The sequence below is a fragment of the Vombatus ursinus genome, unplaced genomic scaffold (assembly GCF_900497805.2).
Source record: "Vombatus ursinus unplaced genomic scaffold, bare-nosed wombat genome assembly UNPS02014789.1, whole genome shotgun sequence".
Lineage (NCBI taxonomy): Eukaryota > Metazoa > Chordata > Mammalia > Diprotodontia > Vombatidae > Vombatus > Vombatus ursinus.
The window spans coordinates 10,962,726-10,981,179 of record NW_020954567.1 but is presented as its reverse complement, the minus strand read 5'-3'; the positions used below and the strand labels follow the sequence as shown (position 1 = coordinate 10,981,179).

The 18,454-nt window shown below is 34.1% G+C and overlaps 1 protein-coding gene across 8 annotated transcripts in view; it reads right to left on the bottom strand.

Moving 5' to 3' along the window:
- Positions 1 to 18,454, bottom strand: part of DNM3 (dynamin 3) — a 689,813-nt gene that overhangs the window by 504,372 nt on the left and 166,987 nt on the right. For all 8 annotated transcript variants that reach the window (XM_027868462.1, XM_027868461.1, XM_027868465.1 and 5 more), the window contains exon 4: positions 17,126 to 17,329. In XM_027868462.1, the coding sequence (XP_027724263.1) occupies positions 17,126 to 17,329 (204 nt within the window). The remainder of the gene's footprint in view (positions 1 to 17,125; positions 17,330 to 18,454) is intronic.

Here is an 18,454-nt window from a genome sequence, read left to right as displayed (position 1 = left end):
GATTTTTGAGATAACATTTTCACATATATGAGAAAGTACATACATGGATATGTTATTGTTGATGTTCTCTTAATAATTTTTGGTAAACATAAAATATGACATTTTTTCCTTACCTTTTAATTTTTTATGTGTTTTAAGAGTTTATCAACCAGTGTTCTCAAAACTGTGTTTTTTAAACATAGACATTCATATACATTCAGTCTAGTCTAGCTCCATTTCTAATCTTTGGGTTTTTTTTTTCAGTGCTATTTCCACTTTTTCTGACAGCAATTTGAAACTATAAGTACAGGTATAGTGGCTCCAAAATATTTGATGCTGAGAAGTATTTGTTTAAAAAAAGGTTGCAAATCTTTCCCATACTTCATCCGTTGTCTTCCTTCAAGTTTTATCATTAAATGCCTGTGAGATAACTGAATCTCTCACCAAACTTCCTTTAAACATTTTCACCACACCACTACTTCTCATTGTTCTATAAAGCAATGCTGTTTATAATCTTCCACTATCCCTAAGATTCTGCAAATGCAGTTACATTCTAAATGAGTTTCGTGGTGGGTGCCAGATCTTTCCACTTGTCAAGTAAACCAAATGTCTGTTGACTAATGTGGTTTTGATTTCATTAAGGGAAATGATTTGTATAGCTTAAACTTATATTTAGAATCAGTTGGAATCAGAGTCAATCTCTTTTCCTCCATCTACTACCCAATTTGAGGCATCAATAACTCATTTTAACAGTTCAGGTTGGAGTTGTTTTAATTGCATACTATAGATTTTTCTCATTTTTATTCTTTCTTCTTCTAGCTTCATGTTAATTTTGATATTTGCTCTAACTCATCAGTGATCTGACTGTACATAGAAGTGCAATCAGAAATGATATCCATATCAATAATAAGTCATTTCCTGTCTATTAAAATGTAATGAATTTTTATGACACTGTTTTGTACCTGACATATTCTTCTGATTATTTTCTCAAGGAAAATATTCATAATGTATGAAGTTTATATGTCAGCTTTGGTCTACTTCTTTATCCTAACCCATAATTACCAATACTTCTTTGCTTTTTATGTATGCCAGCTTTTGCATTGAAGTCACCAAGTATGAAAGTGTATAACACGATAATTCTTAATCAAATCAGGAATTGATTTCTTTACAAAAAAATTGGATAATTATGTTTATGTGAAATTGAAGAGCTTTTGCATGAACAAAATATACTGAGGATAAAAAAGGAAGTTGTGAACAGGGAAGAAAATATTTGTTTCAAATATCTCTGATAATGAATGAATACACAAATAAATGAATTAAAGAATGAAAAGAACATTTAATGCTTACTATGTGCACAGCACATAAGAAAGATAAAAGTAAGGTAGTTCTTAAAATCAAGAATTTGCTATTCCTGGTATACATGGATACAGAGAACTAGTCTGTCTCCACTAAGATCTGCAGGGAAATGCTAGCTGAGGTAATAGTAGTGGTTTGAACTACCTGGAACCTCCTTCTGTCTCTCCCTTAAGGTAACTTGCCTCTTTAGCAGCTAGGGTAGCTTGCTCTAAATGGGGAGAGGAAATTACAGTCTGTCTGAAATCTGAGATATATAGGGAAATAATCGAAATATAAGTCCAATAGTCATCCAATCAATAAATGGTCAAAGAATATGTTCAAAGAGTTCTGAAAAGAACTGAAAACTATCAACAACTGTATGAAAGATTTCTCCAAATTGCTAAATTAGGTAACTGCAAATCAAACCATCTCTGAGGTGTTACCTCAAAGTATGATGATAAAGCAAAGATGATAAAAGATGGGAGTAATCCACGTTGGAGAGTTTGTGGAAAGACAGACACAGTAACACACTATTAACAGAGGTGTGAGTTGGTCCAGCGATTAAGCTAAACAAGTAACTATAATATACAACTATTTTGATCCAGAGATTCAATTGTGTGGCACAAATTCCAAGCAACTTGATAATACATCTCATATGCCACAGATAATTCATAGCAACATTTTTGATACCAAGAAAAAAACTAGAAACAAAGCAGATGTATATTGATTAGGGAATAATTAAACAAATTATGGCACATTAGTGTAATAGAATATTATTGTGTCACATTAATGATAATATAAAGAATACAGATACTTAAGTAGTTAGGCAGTGTAGGGGATAGACCTCTGGGCCTAAAGTCAGGAAGACTAGAATTAAAATCTGGCCTCAGATACTTACTAACTCTTCGAACCTGGGAAAGTAACTTAACCTCTGTTTGCCTCAGTTTCCTGAACTGTAAAATGGGGATAATAATAGCACTTATCTCACAGGATCCTTGTGAGGCTGTAAGAATCTAATTGCATAATATTTGTAAAGTTCTTAGCACAGTGCTTGGCATATAGTATGCACTATATAAATGTTGGTTGTTATCATCACCATCATCACCATCATCATCATCATCATCATCATCATCATCATCATCATCATCATCATCATCATCATCATCATCATCTTTGTAACCTTGGAAGGACTACAAGGGGTTGGCTGGCCAAAACAGTCATGGGATTTGTAATCATTAAAAAGAAAGAAAAGAAATGTGATATTAACCTTCAGAGGAGAGGATGGAGGTTTTTGGTATAGGTTGTGATGGAAGCTTTGGCACTCTCAAGGAGAAAGAAGAGGGGAGAAGAGAGAGGCTGCAGTTTTCCCATGACAGCATTAGTACCCACAACAACATCTAGTATCTACCATATCCTTAGTTCCCCTCTTCAAGACCACAAGAGATCACTTCTAAATAGATCATCTGGCAGGTGTGTGAATGTGTATTTGATCAGGCAAAAACTGTCCCAGTACAGCTAAGAAAAATGAGAGATCCAAATGATACCCAAGCTTTACTTCCGTTTAATTGGGAGTTTTTATTCTGTGAAAGAACACATGTTCCAGATGCATGCATATGTTTCACATAAACACCTGTGACTGACCCTGATTTTATGTTGTGTGGTTTCCCTACAGCATAACATTTCATACACTATCAGACTTGGTTAATGGTTGGTTTGTTTTGCTGAACTGTTTTTAACCTTGTTTTTATTTATTTATTTTTGGTTGCAATGGATGACTCTCTAGGTAGAAGAAATGAAAATGAAATTTTAAAAAGTTTTTAAATAATGGGGTTGGAATAAAAAAATCAAGTGCCTCAAGACTAAAATAATAACTATTTACTTGTCATTTTAAAAATCAGTGTAGATATAGTCCTTACTCTCAATAAGAGAATTTACCCAAAATACTTTGTGAGACTATATGCTAAAATGAAAAATCCACTGGCAATATCAGAATGGAATCAGAAGACAGAAGGTCTAATTTTGATGCTGTCACTAAGTAGGTGTGTTCTTGAGCAAATGATTTGAGCAAATCTCTGGACTTCAAGTTCCTTATTTAGTTACCAAAACAATTTTGTTACCAAAACAATTATCACATGCGGGGGGGTGGGGAGGGAGAAGGGAATAAATAGTGATAGTGCCTACTTTGTGCCAGGATAAGCACTTTATAAATATTATATCATTTGATCCTCACAATAACCCTGAGAGGTAAGTGCTATTATTATCTCCATCTTATAGTTGAGCACACTGATGCAAACAGATTAAATGACTTACCCAGGGTCAAGTATAGTAAGTGTCTGAGGTAAAATTTGCATTCAGGTCTTCCTGACTCCAGGTCCAGCACTCTATCTACTGTGCTACCTAGCTGCCTCCAATATGTTATAGTAAATCAGTGGAATAGATTAGATATATGAGATTTAGAAGCAAGCACATACAGTTTATCTAGAGTTCAATAAACACAAGAATATAAATTGCTGTTCATAGATCTCATCATTCAACAAAAATCACTAGGAAAACCATATAGTAATTTGGTAGAAAATAGATTATATCAGCATATTATACAATGAATGTATCCCAAATTTAAAAAAAATATAAATTATCATACCATGAAAACATGAGGAAAATATCTTTCATTACTATAGATAGGAAAATTCTTAAACATTTGTCACCTCGAGGAAGTTATAAAAGACAAAACAGATGAACTGATTATATTAAAATAAAAAGCTCTGAGCAAATATAAACATTGCTTAAGAATCTGTAAAAGTGTCTTAGACTGGGAAAAATGTTTCCATTAAACATTTTTTATAAAAAACTAACATCCAAAATCATATGGAATTAATAAAATCTAGAAGATTAAACAGTATCCCATAATATATAAGAGGTCAAAGATTATAAATAGACATTTTCAAATAAATAAACATAAACTATCAACAACCATAGGCCAAAGCATTCAAAATTGCTAATAAAAAATGCAAATTAAAATAACTTTCAGTAATCAACCTACATCTAACCAATTTGCAAAATTGGTAAAATATTAGTAAGTATAAGTACATGTGCTTGTGCCAGCTCATATGGCTAGATGGCTCATTCATCAGTCATGCATTAAATTCCAATCCAAACTTAATCCACTCAACTCACGTGCGTATCCCTCCTCAGCCTCCCTCCTGCCTTCTACTTCTTTCACTGGGAACCATAATCAAATCAATAATATTGTTTCTGGAAAGAGCATATCAAGCCATTCTCTTATGTCTTCATTCCTCATGCAAAATAAAACAAAACAAACATCCCTGGCCACTACTCCCCTACATATATTTACTCTGCCTATGTTGTCTTCCCTAGTTAGAATGCAATCTCTTTGAGGGTAAGGACTATCCCACTTCTGCATTTGTACCCCTAGCACTTGGTAAATAATACAGATAAATGCTTTTTCATTCACTCGTTCTGTAAAGTTGAGAACAATTCGATGTTATTCAGGCTGTGGAAACGCAGGCCACCTAATTCATCCTTAGTAGAGATGTGATTTTTTTCTGATGATTTCAGAAAATATATGTTATACAAATTTTCAGAAAATATATAGTATTCACATTATTTGTACTCTTTGATTCAATGATCCCACAATGAAATTATCATCCATAGAAGTATTAGAGGAAAAAAAATCTATCACTACAAAAATATCAATAGTGACAGGACTTTTAATAGCAAAAAGTTGGAAATAAAGACTGTTCAATCCAGCACAACACGCTTTCATTAAGCACGTATTTTGTGCAAGACACAGTAGTAGGCAATGGGTTGTGAGAGAGAAATGGCAAGAAGGCCATTGCTTCTGGATCACAGAATATGGGGACTAAAGTGGAATAAGAATGGAAAGGTAGGAAATATCCAGGCTGGGAAGTGTTCCAACACACAAAGCCAAAGAAGGGGTTTTAGATTTGATCCTGGAGGTGATAGAAAGCCATTGGAGTTTATTGAGTAGGAGTTAGACTGGAGTGAAGAGACATTTGAGACAGGGAGATCAACCAGGAAGTGACTGTAATCCTATAGACATTAGGTGATCAAGGCTTATATGATAGTGGCAACTGCATCAAGGGAATAGATACTAGGGATGTTGTGAAGGTAATTCCATAGGAGCTGGCCACAAATTAGATTTGGGGGTGGGATAAGGAGACAATAAGGAAAAAGTGATATTACTGAACCTTGAAGGATGACTAACACGAAGAATCAAATACAGGAAAGCTTGCACAAAGTGAAATAAAATGAAGACATTGGATACAAAAGATTATATTGGTCCCTGTTGGCTGAAAAGATGTAAATAAGATTCAGGGTAAAAACAGTAGGCTATCTTGGTACGACCTTGTTAAAGATAAAGCATGCAACCTTCATTTTTTTAATAAGTTGCAAATTACAAAAGTGTATCTCTACCATGTTATTAGTCATAAATGGTCTTCTGTACCATTTTGCTTATAAATTTTCAAGTAGTATACTTTGTAGTTTGAGTGTTTATATTTATCAGCTTTGTTAAAATTTATCAATTTAAAAAATGGAAATAAAATAAATCTACAAAGAAGAACAAACGTTTAGCCCAAGCTAGACGTGTTATTATATTTATCTTATATTAAACTCCATTGGCAGTAGGCATTAAAGTTATTCTGTGATATTTTTAGCTTTAGTGGGCTTCTGATTTTCTTTTAGTGATGGTACATAAAAGAGAAGAATCAAACACAACATTGTTATTGCCATCAATGTTTTTATTAGTCAATTATATTGATGTAGCACTTGTTTTAATTACACTTAGTTTTTTCAAAGTACGTTTACATTTAACTCATTTGATCACCACAACATATTTGTGCTGCAAGTAGTACCACATTATTCCTATTTGATAAATATGGAAAACTAAGTCTAGATTCTGAAATTTTTTCAAAGTGTATTTCAGAGACAGAATAAAAGTTGAGCCATTCACTTCTACTAGAAAACTAAGACTAATGGCCATTTTTCCAAACCAGAATACCATACCAAAGAAGATGCCATGAAAAACCTATAAAAAAACCTATAAAACTGTATAAATTGACAGTTGGAAGATGGGGAGCCACTCAAATATGGCACAAAGCTCTAAATTATAGTTTGAAGAAAGCTATATAAAGAAAAAAGAAGACTTTCTGTTAGCTCAATTGTGTTCTACTTATTGTTGATTTTTGTCCCAATATATGTTAAAAATCATTGTCTTTAGGCTATGAATCAAACTTGCCTCTGCTGTTAGGTACTTTCCATCAGTACATTTTACTAATTTACAAATAAGTTTCTTTTTTAGAAAAGAGCCAATTTCTGAATGTGAGATCTTAAACACACATTTGAAAAACACTAAAAGTTCCTGAGATGTCTGAAGTCAAGGTACATTAATAAAAAGGAATCATGGAATCTTAAGAGTTGGAAGGGAAATTGAAGGTCATCTAATTAATCTTCCAAAGCAGTAATTTGCAACATGCCTGTACCTGGTATCAAGAAGCCTCTACTTGAATAATTCCAGAGATAGTTAACTTATTTCTTCACAAAGGATCCCACATATTTGGGATGCCCTAATTGTTGTTAAAAGGTTCTTCTTTATATTAAGTCAAAATCTGCCTCCTTATAAATTCAGTCATTGATCCTAGTTATGCCCTCTTGAGCTAAGAAAAATAATTCATTTTATATGAAACAGTCCTTCAACATGTTTTGCCTAAGATTTTACTTCTCCAGGCTAAATAGCAATTACTTCTTTCAACTATTTCTCTTGTTACTGATTTTAGAGCAGTGATGTCAGACATAAATAGAAACAGGGCTACTAATCCATACAAAAGGATCCCTGTAGGCCACAGTGACAGTTTTGAAATGTGACGTTATCTATTTTTGGTTGTATTTTTATTTATTTTGTTAAATATTTCCCAATTACATTTTAGCCTGGTTCAGGGGGCTGGGTATTTATACACTCACACACACTCTCACCCACAAACACCCACACCAGATAAGCTCCAGTTTCTTGATGTTACTTTTCAAATGTGTTGCTCAGAATTGAGCATAATATTCCAGATGTGATCAGACCATTACAGAACACAGAGGAATTATTCCTCCCTCGATATATACAAAAATAGGAAGAAAGCACAAAGAAATTGAAATCTTCATCCATAAAGGAAGCACCTTTGGGTGGAAGAAGGGCCAGGGAAAAACTCCCTTTACTAATATAAATTAGCAATTACAATAAGGTCCCAATTTTGTAAACAATAAATTTTGTGATCTATTGAATTATTCAAATTTACACTATTCAAAGTTTTATGTAAAATCTGATCATTAGTTCCAGCCCAATGGAAATAAACAATGAAATCTTTTTTTAAATAAGTTTTTGTTGATTTATTAGCATAATACAACAGTAAAGGATGAGAAACATGTATTTCTGATTCAAGTTTGTTTTAGTAGAGAAAGCAAAATTTTTTAATTCCTGAATATCATACCTAAAGATAAGCCTACACTAACCACATGACAATAACATGATTATTGTTATTTAAAATATATTAGCAGAGTAGACTAAACTGTCTTCTCTTCCATTAAATCTTCATATAAATACTGGTAGGTGCAGAGAGCTTTATGCCCATCTCACATTCTCACACAATGAACCAAATGTAGATGGCACCTGAAGCATTATTTAAAATCAGTAATGCTTTAAGTCAGATGCCAATAGCTGAGCTAAAATAACCAGCCTTTGAAAGCAGCTTTGGACACCCTTGCTTTCTCGTGTGATGTTCAAAGAACTAGAAGCAATAGACAGTTGTAGCCTCTCAAAATGTGAGGATTTCAAGAACAATAAACAAACATTGGTTTTAGTTTAACATCTTCTTCTGCATTACCTCCCAATAACAGTGTTAGGTGATCCTTTGGCACTTTAAATCCAGGTTAAATTTTTTTCGTTCTTCGAAGACATCGTTTCCCAGAAAAAGCCTGACTCATCCTCATTAAAAGTTTGTTGATCAGTGTGTCCACCTTCAATCATTTTCTTCAAAAACATCTGGCTACTTAGCAGCTACATCTTCATCTGCACCTCATCCACTTCTATGTTAACACTATGCAAGTGAACTCAATTTTTAAAGCAATAAAACTAGCCCAATTCTTGAAGTAAATATTTCTTCACCATGCATTTCCATTTCCTTTCATTTCCTTAAATAAATTGAACCTTGTCTGAACAGGTCTTTTGCTAAGAGGAATGTGTTTTTATTGTAATTTTCATGAATACAGTTAAGCACTCATCATTACATGTCTACGTTTTGCAGTTGTTCACAAAACACAAAAAGCTGATGCAATTTGGTCTTTTTTTCTTTTATTTCACATATATGTTTTATTTTATTTTATTTTAGTTATGGAATAAAACAAGGATGTACATGACATAGTACAATAAAAAGATGATTGTACATGAAACTGCAAACCTATTATGTACAACTTGCTATTCCTTTTAAATATATAATAAAGTTATTATGTAAATTCTTTTTTTATTCCCTCCCTCCTCCCACCCTAGAGATGGCCACCATTAGACACAACTAGGTGTGTGTGTGTGTGTGTGTGTGTGTGTGTGTGTGCGAAGTAATTCCATATACTTTGATTTATCAACTCTTTCTCTGAATGCAGACAGTGTCTTTCTTCATATGTCCTTTATAGTTAATAATAGTCAAAATGACTTATTTGCTCAAAGTCATTCTTTTTCTTGTTTTTGTTTTGTTTTTTGTTTTTGGCTAGGCAATGGGGTTAAGTGACTTGCCCAGGGTCACACAGCTAGTATCAAGTGTTTGGTCTGAGGCCGGATTTGAACTCAGGTCCTCCTGAATCCAGAGTATTTCCATGTTTCTAAGATCTTTGAGTTCACCATTTCTTACACTACAGTAGCATTCTATCATAATCATACACCACAACTTGTTTAGCCATTTCCCAGATGACGGGCATCCCTTCAATTTCCAGTTCTTTGCAAAGAAAACCGCTATAAACATTTTAGAAAATTGAGGTTCTTTTCCTTTTTCCCCTAGTCATCTTCGGAAACAGACCTACATGTTTTATAATATTCTATACCATCAACTCAGGCATTCTGATACCTCATCCTACTTTAGAGTTACTCTGACCACATTCATGCTATTCAATCAATTTTTTTTTTGCTTTATGTAATAACGAGCCTCTTCTTTTTTATGCTGGCTGTGTTTCCACCTGAAATGTTCTTCCATTTGTCCATTGTGTTAAGGGCTGTTTTAAAAATATTAACACAATTATTTTTAATATGGTGCACAGCAACACATTGCATCTACATGCAGTGATAGGCAAATGTGGACTGATGATGTAATGGCTTGTTAAAACCATTAACCCACTTGCCTGAATCAAATTAACTGAATTTTTAGCTCACATAAAATGTAACCTGACATCATTTTATAATTCACACTAAATTGTATTTAACGTTATCTGAACTCACATAAATTGTGACTTCTCTGTATTGTTCAATTTGGAATTCTGGCCAATGAAAGAATTTGTTTTGCTTGATTTTTCATATTCATTACAAGAGTTTTGTTTTCCTTTTTTACCAGTGGTGAGAGGGAAAGAAAAATAATTTCTCATTGATTTTTAATTTATTTTTAATTTTTAATTCAAATATTTTGTTTTTAAGCTATAATTATAGATTATTTCCAAGAGGTATCTTCTAACAAAGTAAAATGGTTAGGTGAAATTAAAAATACAGTAATATCATTTGAAAATACAGCCAATATTTCACATCTATAGCAATACCCTCAATTTTATTTGTTAAAATTAAGAGAAATCTCTTTTCTATTTTTCCTACTCCCACTGGAAAAAGAGAGGGGGGAGCCATTTCTTGTAACAAATATGTATAGTCAAGGAAAACAAATTTGAGAGAGAGAGAGAGAGAGAGAGAGAGAGAGAGCGCACACAATATGAGGTTGCTACAAAGTACTTCTGGGAAGGGCACTAGCCACTTGAGGGGCAGAAAGAAGAGGAGGGAACTAGGATAGGGTTACAGTAGATGACATGTGAGTCCAGCTTAGAAAGAAGTTAGTGAATCTACAAGGTAGAGGTAAGGAGGAAATACATCTAGGCATAGAGACGCGAAATAGAATATTGTGTATGGTTCATAGAAGTAGGACAAGTTGGCTGGACCCTACATGGCATGTAGAAAGGTAATATATTATTGTAAAGTTTGGAAAGGAAGGCTGGAGCCAGATTTTTAGGGGCTGTAAATGTCAATTGGAGAGTTTGAAAGACAAGAGGGAGTCATTGCAGCTTCTTGAGTAGGGGAATAAAATGGTCAGACTTGTGCTTTAGTATTATCAATTTAGCTCCCGTGCAGAAAATAGATTGGAGAAGAGTAGAGATTGGAAGCAGGAATACTAATTAGGAAGCAACTACACTAATCTAGGTAAGAGGTGATGAGGGCTTAAACCTGTTAGATATTTCTACTAGCCAGTTTCTGATATAAGATTGGAGTTCAGGAAAGGAACTAGGGCAAGATGGATAAAAAGGTATATACAAAAAGTAATCTGAGAAATGTATGTTCAGAGAAAAAAGCTGGGTCAGTCATATCACAAGAGTGAAGAATAACTAACAAACAGGAAATCCACCTGTTTCACTGGTATCCACAAAAAGTCAAAAGAATGTGAGGGAGTATGATGGGCAAGATCTTACATGTTAGGTTTGTGGGAAAGCCTGGATATGTCACACAACATAGAGAGGCATGGATTGGTTGCAATCTACAGCACTGAATGGAGTATCCACATCATTGTGATCCCAGATCCATTTGGACAATGGAATTTCTAAGTAATTATAACCTAAGAAGGATAAGATATAAATGGGAAGAGAGAGTTTATATAGAGAGGAGGCAATGGTATTAGATGGCATCAGATGGTAAAGGTTGAATTATTTATTAGAAGTCAGATGTTTTTTGTATAGCTAGACTTTCTCTATGTGGTTCATATATATACCTAGTAGCTGAAGATACGAAGAATAACAAAAACAATCCCTGCACTCAAGGAGCTTACTTTCTAATGAAGGGAGACAGCATGTAAATAAGATGTATACAGAGTAGATGGGAGGTAATCTGAGAGAGGAGGGAATGAACAGCTGAGAAAATGAGGGAAGGGATCCTGTAGGAAGCTGTGAGAGTTGAGCTGAGTCTTGAAGGAAGAAGCTAAAATGCAGATATTGGAGGGATAGAGCATTCTAGTCATTGGGACAGTCAAAGAAAAGCATGAAGGTAGGAATTGTAGTCTTGTATATAAGAAACAGTATAGTTCAATCATTACTTGCTTGAAGAGAAATTAAGCATAAGAAGACTGGAAAGGTAAGGAGCCAGATCATGAATAGAATTAAATGTCAAATGATAGTTTTTAGTTTTATTAGTTGTTGGAGATAATAGGAAACCACTGGAGTTCCTTGAATAGGAGAATGACTTGTTCAGACCTATACTTCCAGATTATCCCCTGAGCAATTGAATAAAGTATAAATTAAAGAGATAAGAGACTTGAGGTAAGAAGATTAGTTGAAAGCCTACTGAGGTAGCCAAACAAACACTGATGGGGACATACAAAAGATGTTGTGAAAGCACAAATGACAAGATACAGCAACAGATTAGATATGGGATGTGCAGGCAAAAACTTGAGGATGACCTTAAAGTTTCAGACCTGGGTGACTTGGAGAATGGTGGTAACCTTGAGAGAGACTGAGAAGTTTGGAATTGGGGGGGAAGGTTTGGGAAAAGATTGGTTCAACTTTGGACATGTTGAGTTTCAGTTGTCTCTGGGGCGTCCAATTTGAGATTTCCAGAAGGGAGTTGGTAATACATGACTGTAGTTTAAGAGAGAGATTAGGGTTGTGTGTGTATGTATATGTGCACGTGCTTCTTGAAATTATCTGCATAGAAATATTTGAACCCATTGATTCTGATTAGATCACCAAATAAGTAGTCTAGAAGGAGAAGAGAATAGGGCAAGTACAGAGTCTTAGTTAGTGGACATGAAATGAATAAGTAACCAGCAAAGGAAACTGACAGGAAGTGGACAAATATATAGGAAAAGAACCAGGAGAAATCAGCCTCACAGAAACCTAGAAAGAAAAGAGCATTCAGGAAAAGAAGATAATCAATAGCTGGCATCAAAAGTTGCAGAGAGGTCAAGAAGAATGAGGACTGAAAAAAAGGCTTTTGTATTTGGCAATTAAGAGATAACTGATATCTTTAGGGATGTTATCATTCAGTTGAATGATGAGGTCATTCATACTGTAGAGGGTTTAGAAGAGAATTAGAGGAGATGGAGTGAAGGTTTGGATTATAAATGACTTTGTCAAGGAGTCTAACCACAAAGGGAGGTGTGGTGTTAGGATGATAGCTAGTAGGTATGTAGAACCAAGTGAGATTTTTTTTGCTTTTTTTTTTAAGATAGAGGAGACATGGTATGTTTGCAGGCAGCATAGAAATAGGAAATGGTAGGAAAAAGAATAAGAATAATAGTGGGAGCATCTTCTGAAGAAGCTAGAAGGAGGTGGGATCAAGATTGTGTGCATGGGGAAAGATTTGGTCTTGACAAGAAAGACAACTTATTACTTATAGAATAATAACATTCTTAGTGCTGAGATGTTTGAGCCAGGGTACTATTTTTAGAATGAACACCATGCATATTCTATGTGAGGTGTTGAAAGGATTGTCATTAAATGCATGGAACTCTACAGTCAAATTGAACATAAAAAGGTTCAATGGAGACCAGCCAAGAATTAAGTCAACAAGAATTTATTAAGGGCTTACTAAGTAACAGACACTGTGCTAAACACTGATTTAATACTCTTAAAAGAAGAAAGAAAAGGAGAGGGAAAAGAATACCCTAGACAGGAAAGGGAAAAGGATAAAGGAAGTTATCTCACATGCTCAAGGTACAGAAGTAGAAAACTATACAAATAAGGAGGAATGGATAAATGAGAAGGGCAATATTTGAACTTCATTTTCTCATCTAAACTGGTCTAAAGAGAGAAGAATATACTAACAACTTGATACAGAAATACAGTAAAACGGGAGACAGGAAAGAAAGGAGAGGATAATATGAGGGAGGGTAAATTAAAGGAAAGATTAGTCCTAAGCAAAACAAACACTAACTATAGAGGATGGACCACAAAGTGGGATTTAAAAGTAAAGAAAGGATAAAAACTTGTAATTTGGCTCTAGGAGAGGGAAAAACAAAAGGAGCAAAGGAGCAAAAGCAATTTTTGTCAAACCTAGAATCAAGTCTAAATTAGCAGTCCTTCTCATAATTTCCTCTACCTTATAAAGGATAAAATGATCAGTAAAGCAAGTCAAGAATATCTCAGCTGATGAGATAGAGAGAGAATTCCAGTAACTCTTCAAACTTTTTGTCATGCATGACTGCTATACTCTTGCCTCTATAGCAATTTTGGAGGTCCGTTTCTGTCTTCTGGATGGAAGGTCTGCTATGCCTTCTTGTACCACAGTACTGCTCCTTTATTCCTCCATTAATTCTTATCCAAATGTTCTCAGTGATGCCCACTGCCCACCTATGTTTCATGGATTTAGCCAATCTGCTCTTTTAGAATAAAACGTACCATACCATTGCCATATTCTAGTCATGAATGATAATTCCTTAAATGTTAATGATAAACATGAGCTTAAGTTTACATCTATGTAAGGATCACTCTGTTACCCACTCATGTTTAGACATCTGGGGCTACAAGTATTATTGCCACCCTTTCCCTGAATATTCTCTCCTATGGATTACTAGGCAAATTGAATTCATTTGAGTTTCCCTATCACACTTCCTATGTTATATCTGTGGTACTCTGTGGTATATAGGTCAATAGTTAAATGTGAGCTATTTTTTTCCATTCCCTACTTTCACTGCAAAGATCAGCTAGCACTTATTTATTTCATCCAGCTATAAGTCATCTACAAATACAGTAATCATTTCTTCTGTATGGTTCAAAATTATTGATAAAAGTTATGAATAGTACAAGATGCAAAATAGAACCCTGTTATATCATACTAGAGAGCTCCCTCCAGATTGGTATCAATCCATTACTCAATATTCTTTGGGGATACTTATCTAAGAAGTTATAGATCCACCTAACTATATTTTAATCTAGCCATATACTTCCAATTTGTGCACAAAAATAAAATATGAGCTCTTTCAAGTCCTTATATTTGCCTACTGATATACTTCATAGATAGGAAATCTACAATACTGGAAATACCTCTTTCATCATTGGAAAAAAAAACCTACGTAAATTGCTTATTTTCCTAAATGGCTTAAAGTTTGAAACCCTGTAGGAAAGGTGTACCCTGTGTGGTCAAGTATCTAAAGTCACAAGGACCAGACAAAGAATAGCTTTGGCATGTCCTAAATAAATAAATAAATGAGTGAATGAATAAATGAAAAGTAAATAAATAAGTAAATAAAGTCTTCTGCCTTTCCCCATTTGTCTATTTTCTCCTAACATATAGACCTTTCTATGCCCACCCAAAATAACCTCCCATTCTACATTCCAGATCTTCCTGGTCTGAACCCCACATTTTAGCTGACTTTTGAGGAGACCATAATGCTAAATGAGTACCTCAAAAGCATCAGGAATGGTAAATGAACAAGGATCCCAAAAGGTCTCTTTCAGTAACTTTCCCTTGAAAACATTTCAAAACCAGACATGGGCAAGATAAAAGTCCTTCCAAATGATAGGAATTCCTTTTCTTAAGGGCAGCAATGGGAAGTAGATTTAATGATCACATACGCCCTCAGACATTATTTTCTGTAACTAACCTAACTACTGACATAATTAATAAAAAGTAAAGAATTTTTCTTTCACTTACTAAACTCACAGTCGTTTCCTATTTCCCACCATACTTCTGAGGCAATCAGTCTAGAAAAATAACCAGCCAGAGAAGTTGCAGTTTCCACATGAAGGGAGATTACTGTGCTATTTAGAGTTAGAAAAGTCATTTCTCCTTATTAAGAATAAAACATTTTTAGCAAGTAAAAATAGCTACCTGTATTATTTAAACTTTCCACTAACCAATACTGGTGCTGTCAATATGTATCTATTGATATATATATTGCTTGGTAAAGAACTGGATTCCCCTTTCATTCCTATCAAACAATGACAGTACAAACATCCGACTTCAGGGAGATGCTCCCTAACAGAAAGAACATTCATGCATGTAAGAATATCTGTGTTTGCTCTTTCTTTTTGTTCTCCTGGTCTTGAAGGGAATCTTTCTATGTCGTTGTTGTTTTTTTCTTTTGAATTAGTTTGATTCAAGGTACGGAAGAAAAATACCTATCAACTTTTTCTACCTAAAAGAACGTCTTAGTAGAGGATTGTTGAGGTAAACAAATGGTTCCTGGGAAATTATTGCATCAATCAATGGATGCTTTTATGCTACAACCATATTTATATGTCTTTGTATTTTTTGTTAAGAAATTCTTTGCATTAGAATAAGAAAATGTATATAAGCATGTGTAGTAAGTAGGCTAGTGGGACATTAATTGAAGCAGAGTATAAAGATATGTGAATGTATGCAAATATAAATATATATGAAGAGGAAAGCCTGATCTCCTTTCCTTCCTATCTTAATTCCCTGATACAAATGCCAAATGCCTTGTATAAATAGTAGACAATTAATAAGTACTCATTACACTGAACTAAACAGAAGGATATCATGAGAGACTTTATGAAATGCCTTGCTGAAATCCAGATATATTGTATTAAAAGTATTTCCTTGGTCTAATAATCTAATAATTCCCTCATTTATTTATTCATTCTATTTACACATTCATTCAAAAAATTGTTGATTAGATATCTACCATGTGCACTATGCTAAGAACTGGAGAAAAATAAAGATGATTATATTAAGATACGTTCTAGCCTTCATGGAGTTTGCAATCAAGGAGTGGGGTAGGACATGCACATAATTAAGCAATAATATAGATTAACTATTTTGTAATTACAATGCAGATTAAAAGTAATTAACATATGAAGTGCAATGTACTGTGTGCAAGGTCAAAGAAAGAGAAGAGAACTTTTAAAGAAAAAGATTCAGTGAAATTTTCACAGAGGTGTTGGCTAAAATTTCAAAATGCAGAGATGAGGCAAAATAGAAAAATCACTTGCTGTCAGTGAATACAACTAACTGGTGTTACACAATCAACAATTATTTATTAAATCTCTACAATGTGCCAGGCACCCTCTGGGAATTTATAACCAAGCCAGGGGAAACATGTATACATACAAATGTATACTTACTAAATACAAGGTAATTTTTGAGATGATGGCACTAGCAGCTGGGGGGGGGGGGCTTTCCTTTTTGTAAATGTTCAGTGACTCCCAAGTCTAAATTTAATTACTAAAAATTCTTTATTAAAAACATATAGGTCCGTTCTTCTTATAATGAACCCCATTTGAATTATTTTGTTGGAATAGTATTGAATCAAAAACTGCTTGAAACAAGTAGACTATAAGCTGAGGCTGGAGATTTTTGTCTTTTAGATATCTTGATTGATATGATATTTAATGATACAGGATTTTATCTTAACTGTTTAATTTTCCTCCTGGCCTCTGAAATGTCAATTTTCAAAAATATTTTCATTAACAATCATATTGTCTAAATTATTGCATTATTAACAAAGGAAAGCCATTTGAGTTGAATCATCTTTATATAGGCTCGTATCCTTGAAATTTGATAGCTAACTCACACTTACCATAAGAGTCAAACACTCACCTTGAGGGTCAACTTCTTTAGCTAACTTCAGGGCATCAGAGTTGGCAAGATCTGTGTTTGCAGGTGTAACAGCCAAAATCAGACAGTTTTCTCGAGTGATAAACTGCATAATCATTTCTCTGATCTGATATTCGATATCTTGTGGCTGATCCCCTACTGGCACTTTAGTGATTCCAGGCAGGTCAATAAGGGTTAGATTTAACACTGTAGACCAAGAAAAAAAAGAGTCTTACTTATATGCTCTATATCCAAAGGAAATTGATCATATAAAGTCAGTTGATGCCTTAGTGAAAAAGTCAAAATGGTCTCAATTATATAAAGCGTTCCTTTCTGAGTAGCACTGTTAAACAGAAATAAGTGAATAATCCATAATTGTTATGCCAAAACAATTTTTTAAATCATCTGAAAGACACTTATTTGCTTGCCTAACAGCTTTCAGGATTAGTAGAGTCAAAATGGGTGGGGGAAGGGATTATAATTAAAATACTCAATATATGCATATGTTATCTGCCATGTAACATCAATCCATTATGGTGTGAAAACACTCAGACTAAGACTTGTCTTTCTCATCACAAACACCATATGTTATTTGTAGTATGTTTAGCTAATTAGTCAAATGGAAAGCTGTTTCAAGCACTCATGGTATCTTCAGGTAAACATACAAGAGTCTTAAAGCTTACATTTGGGGAGAGCAAAACAACTTCTGAGTGAGTGATGATTTGACTTCTACTCAAATCAGTTACCATTTTGTGTATATATAACACAATTTGGCACATATGGCAAGTGTTACTGAGAAATTATAATTGAGTACCATGTCAATCATGTAGTAGAGTTGGTAAAGCAATAAAGGTGACTAGAAAGAGAATTAGAGATAATAAAAGTGAGCGGCACTGACAACTTAGTTCTGAGTATAGATTATTTCCAACAAGGCAATAAATTTCCCACAGGTGGAGGAAAAGCTTAATTTATGAATTCATCCTGACAACATGGATCAGAATGATGGCTGCTGTATCAGGCATACAATATAGAGATGCATAGAAGTATAAAGGAAATCCAGTAATGGCAGACTCAGTCAGAGAATTCAACAGACACTAAAGGCTTCTGCCAGTACAGAACTACTGAAGTACACAGTAAATGCATGTCCTGGATTTCAAAAGTTCAAGATAAACCCAGGAACTTTTTAAAATGTGTGTTAATCAGTTCAGGTATAGACATCCACTGGGCTGGAAGGAGCTGTTGGCTAGGTTTTGGGGAATATGACATTTTTATAAGAAACCCTAAACGGTATGGAACACAAAAGAATTTTATTTGAAAAGGAAGAAACTGTGT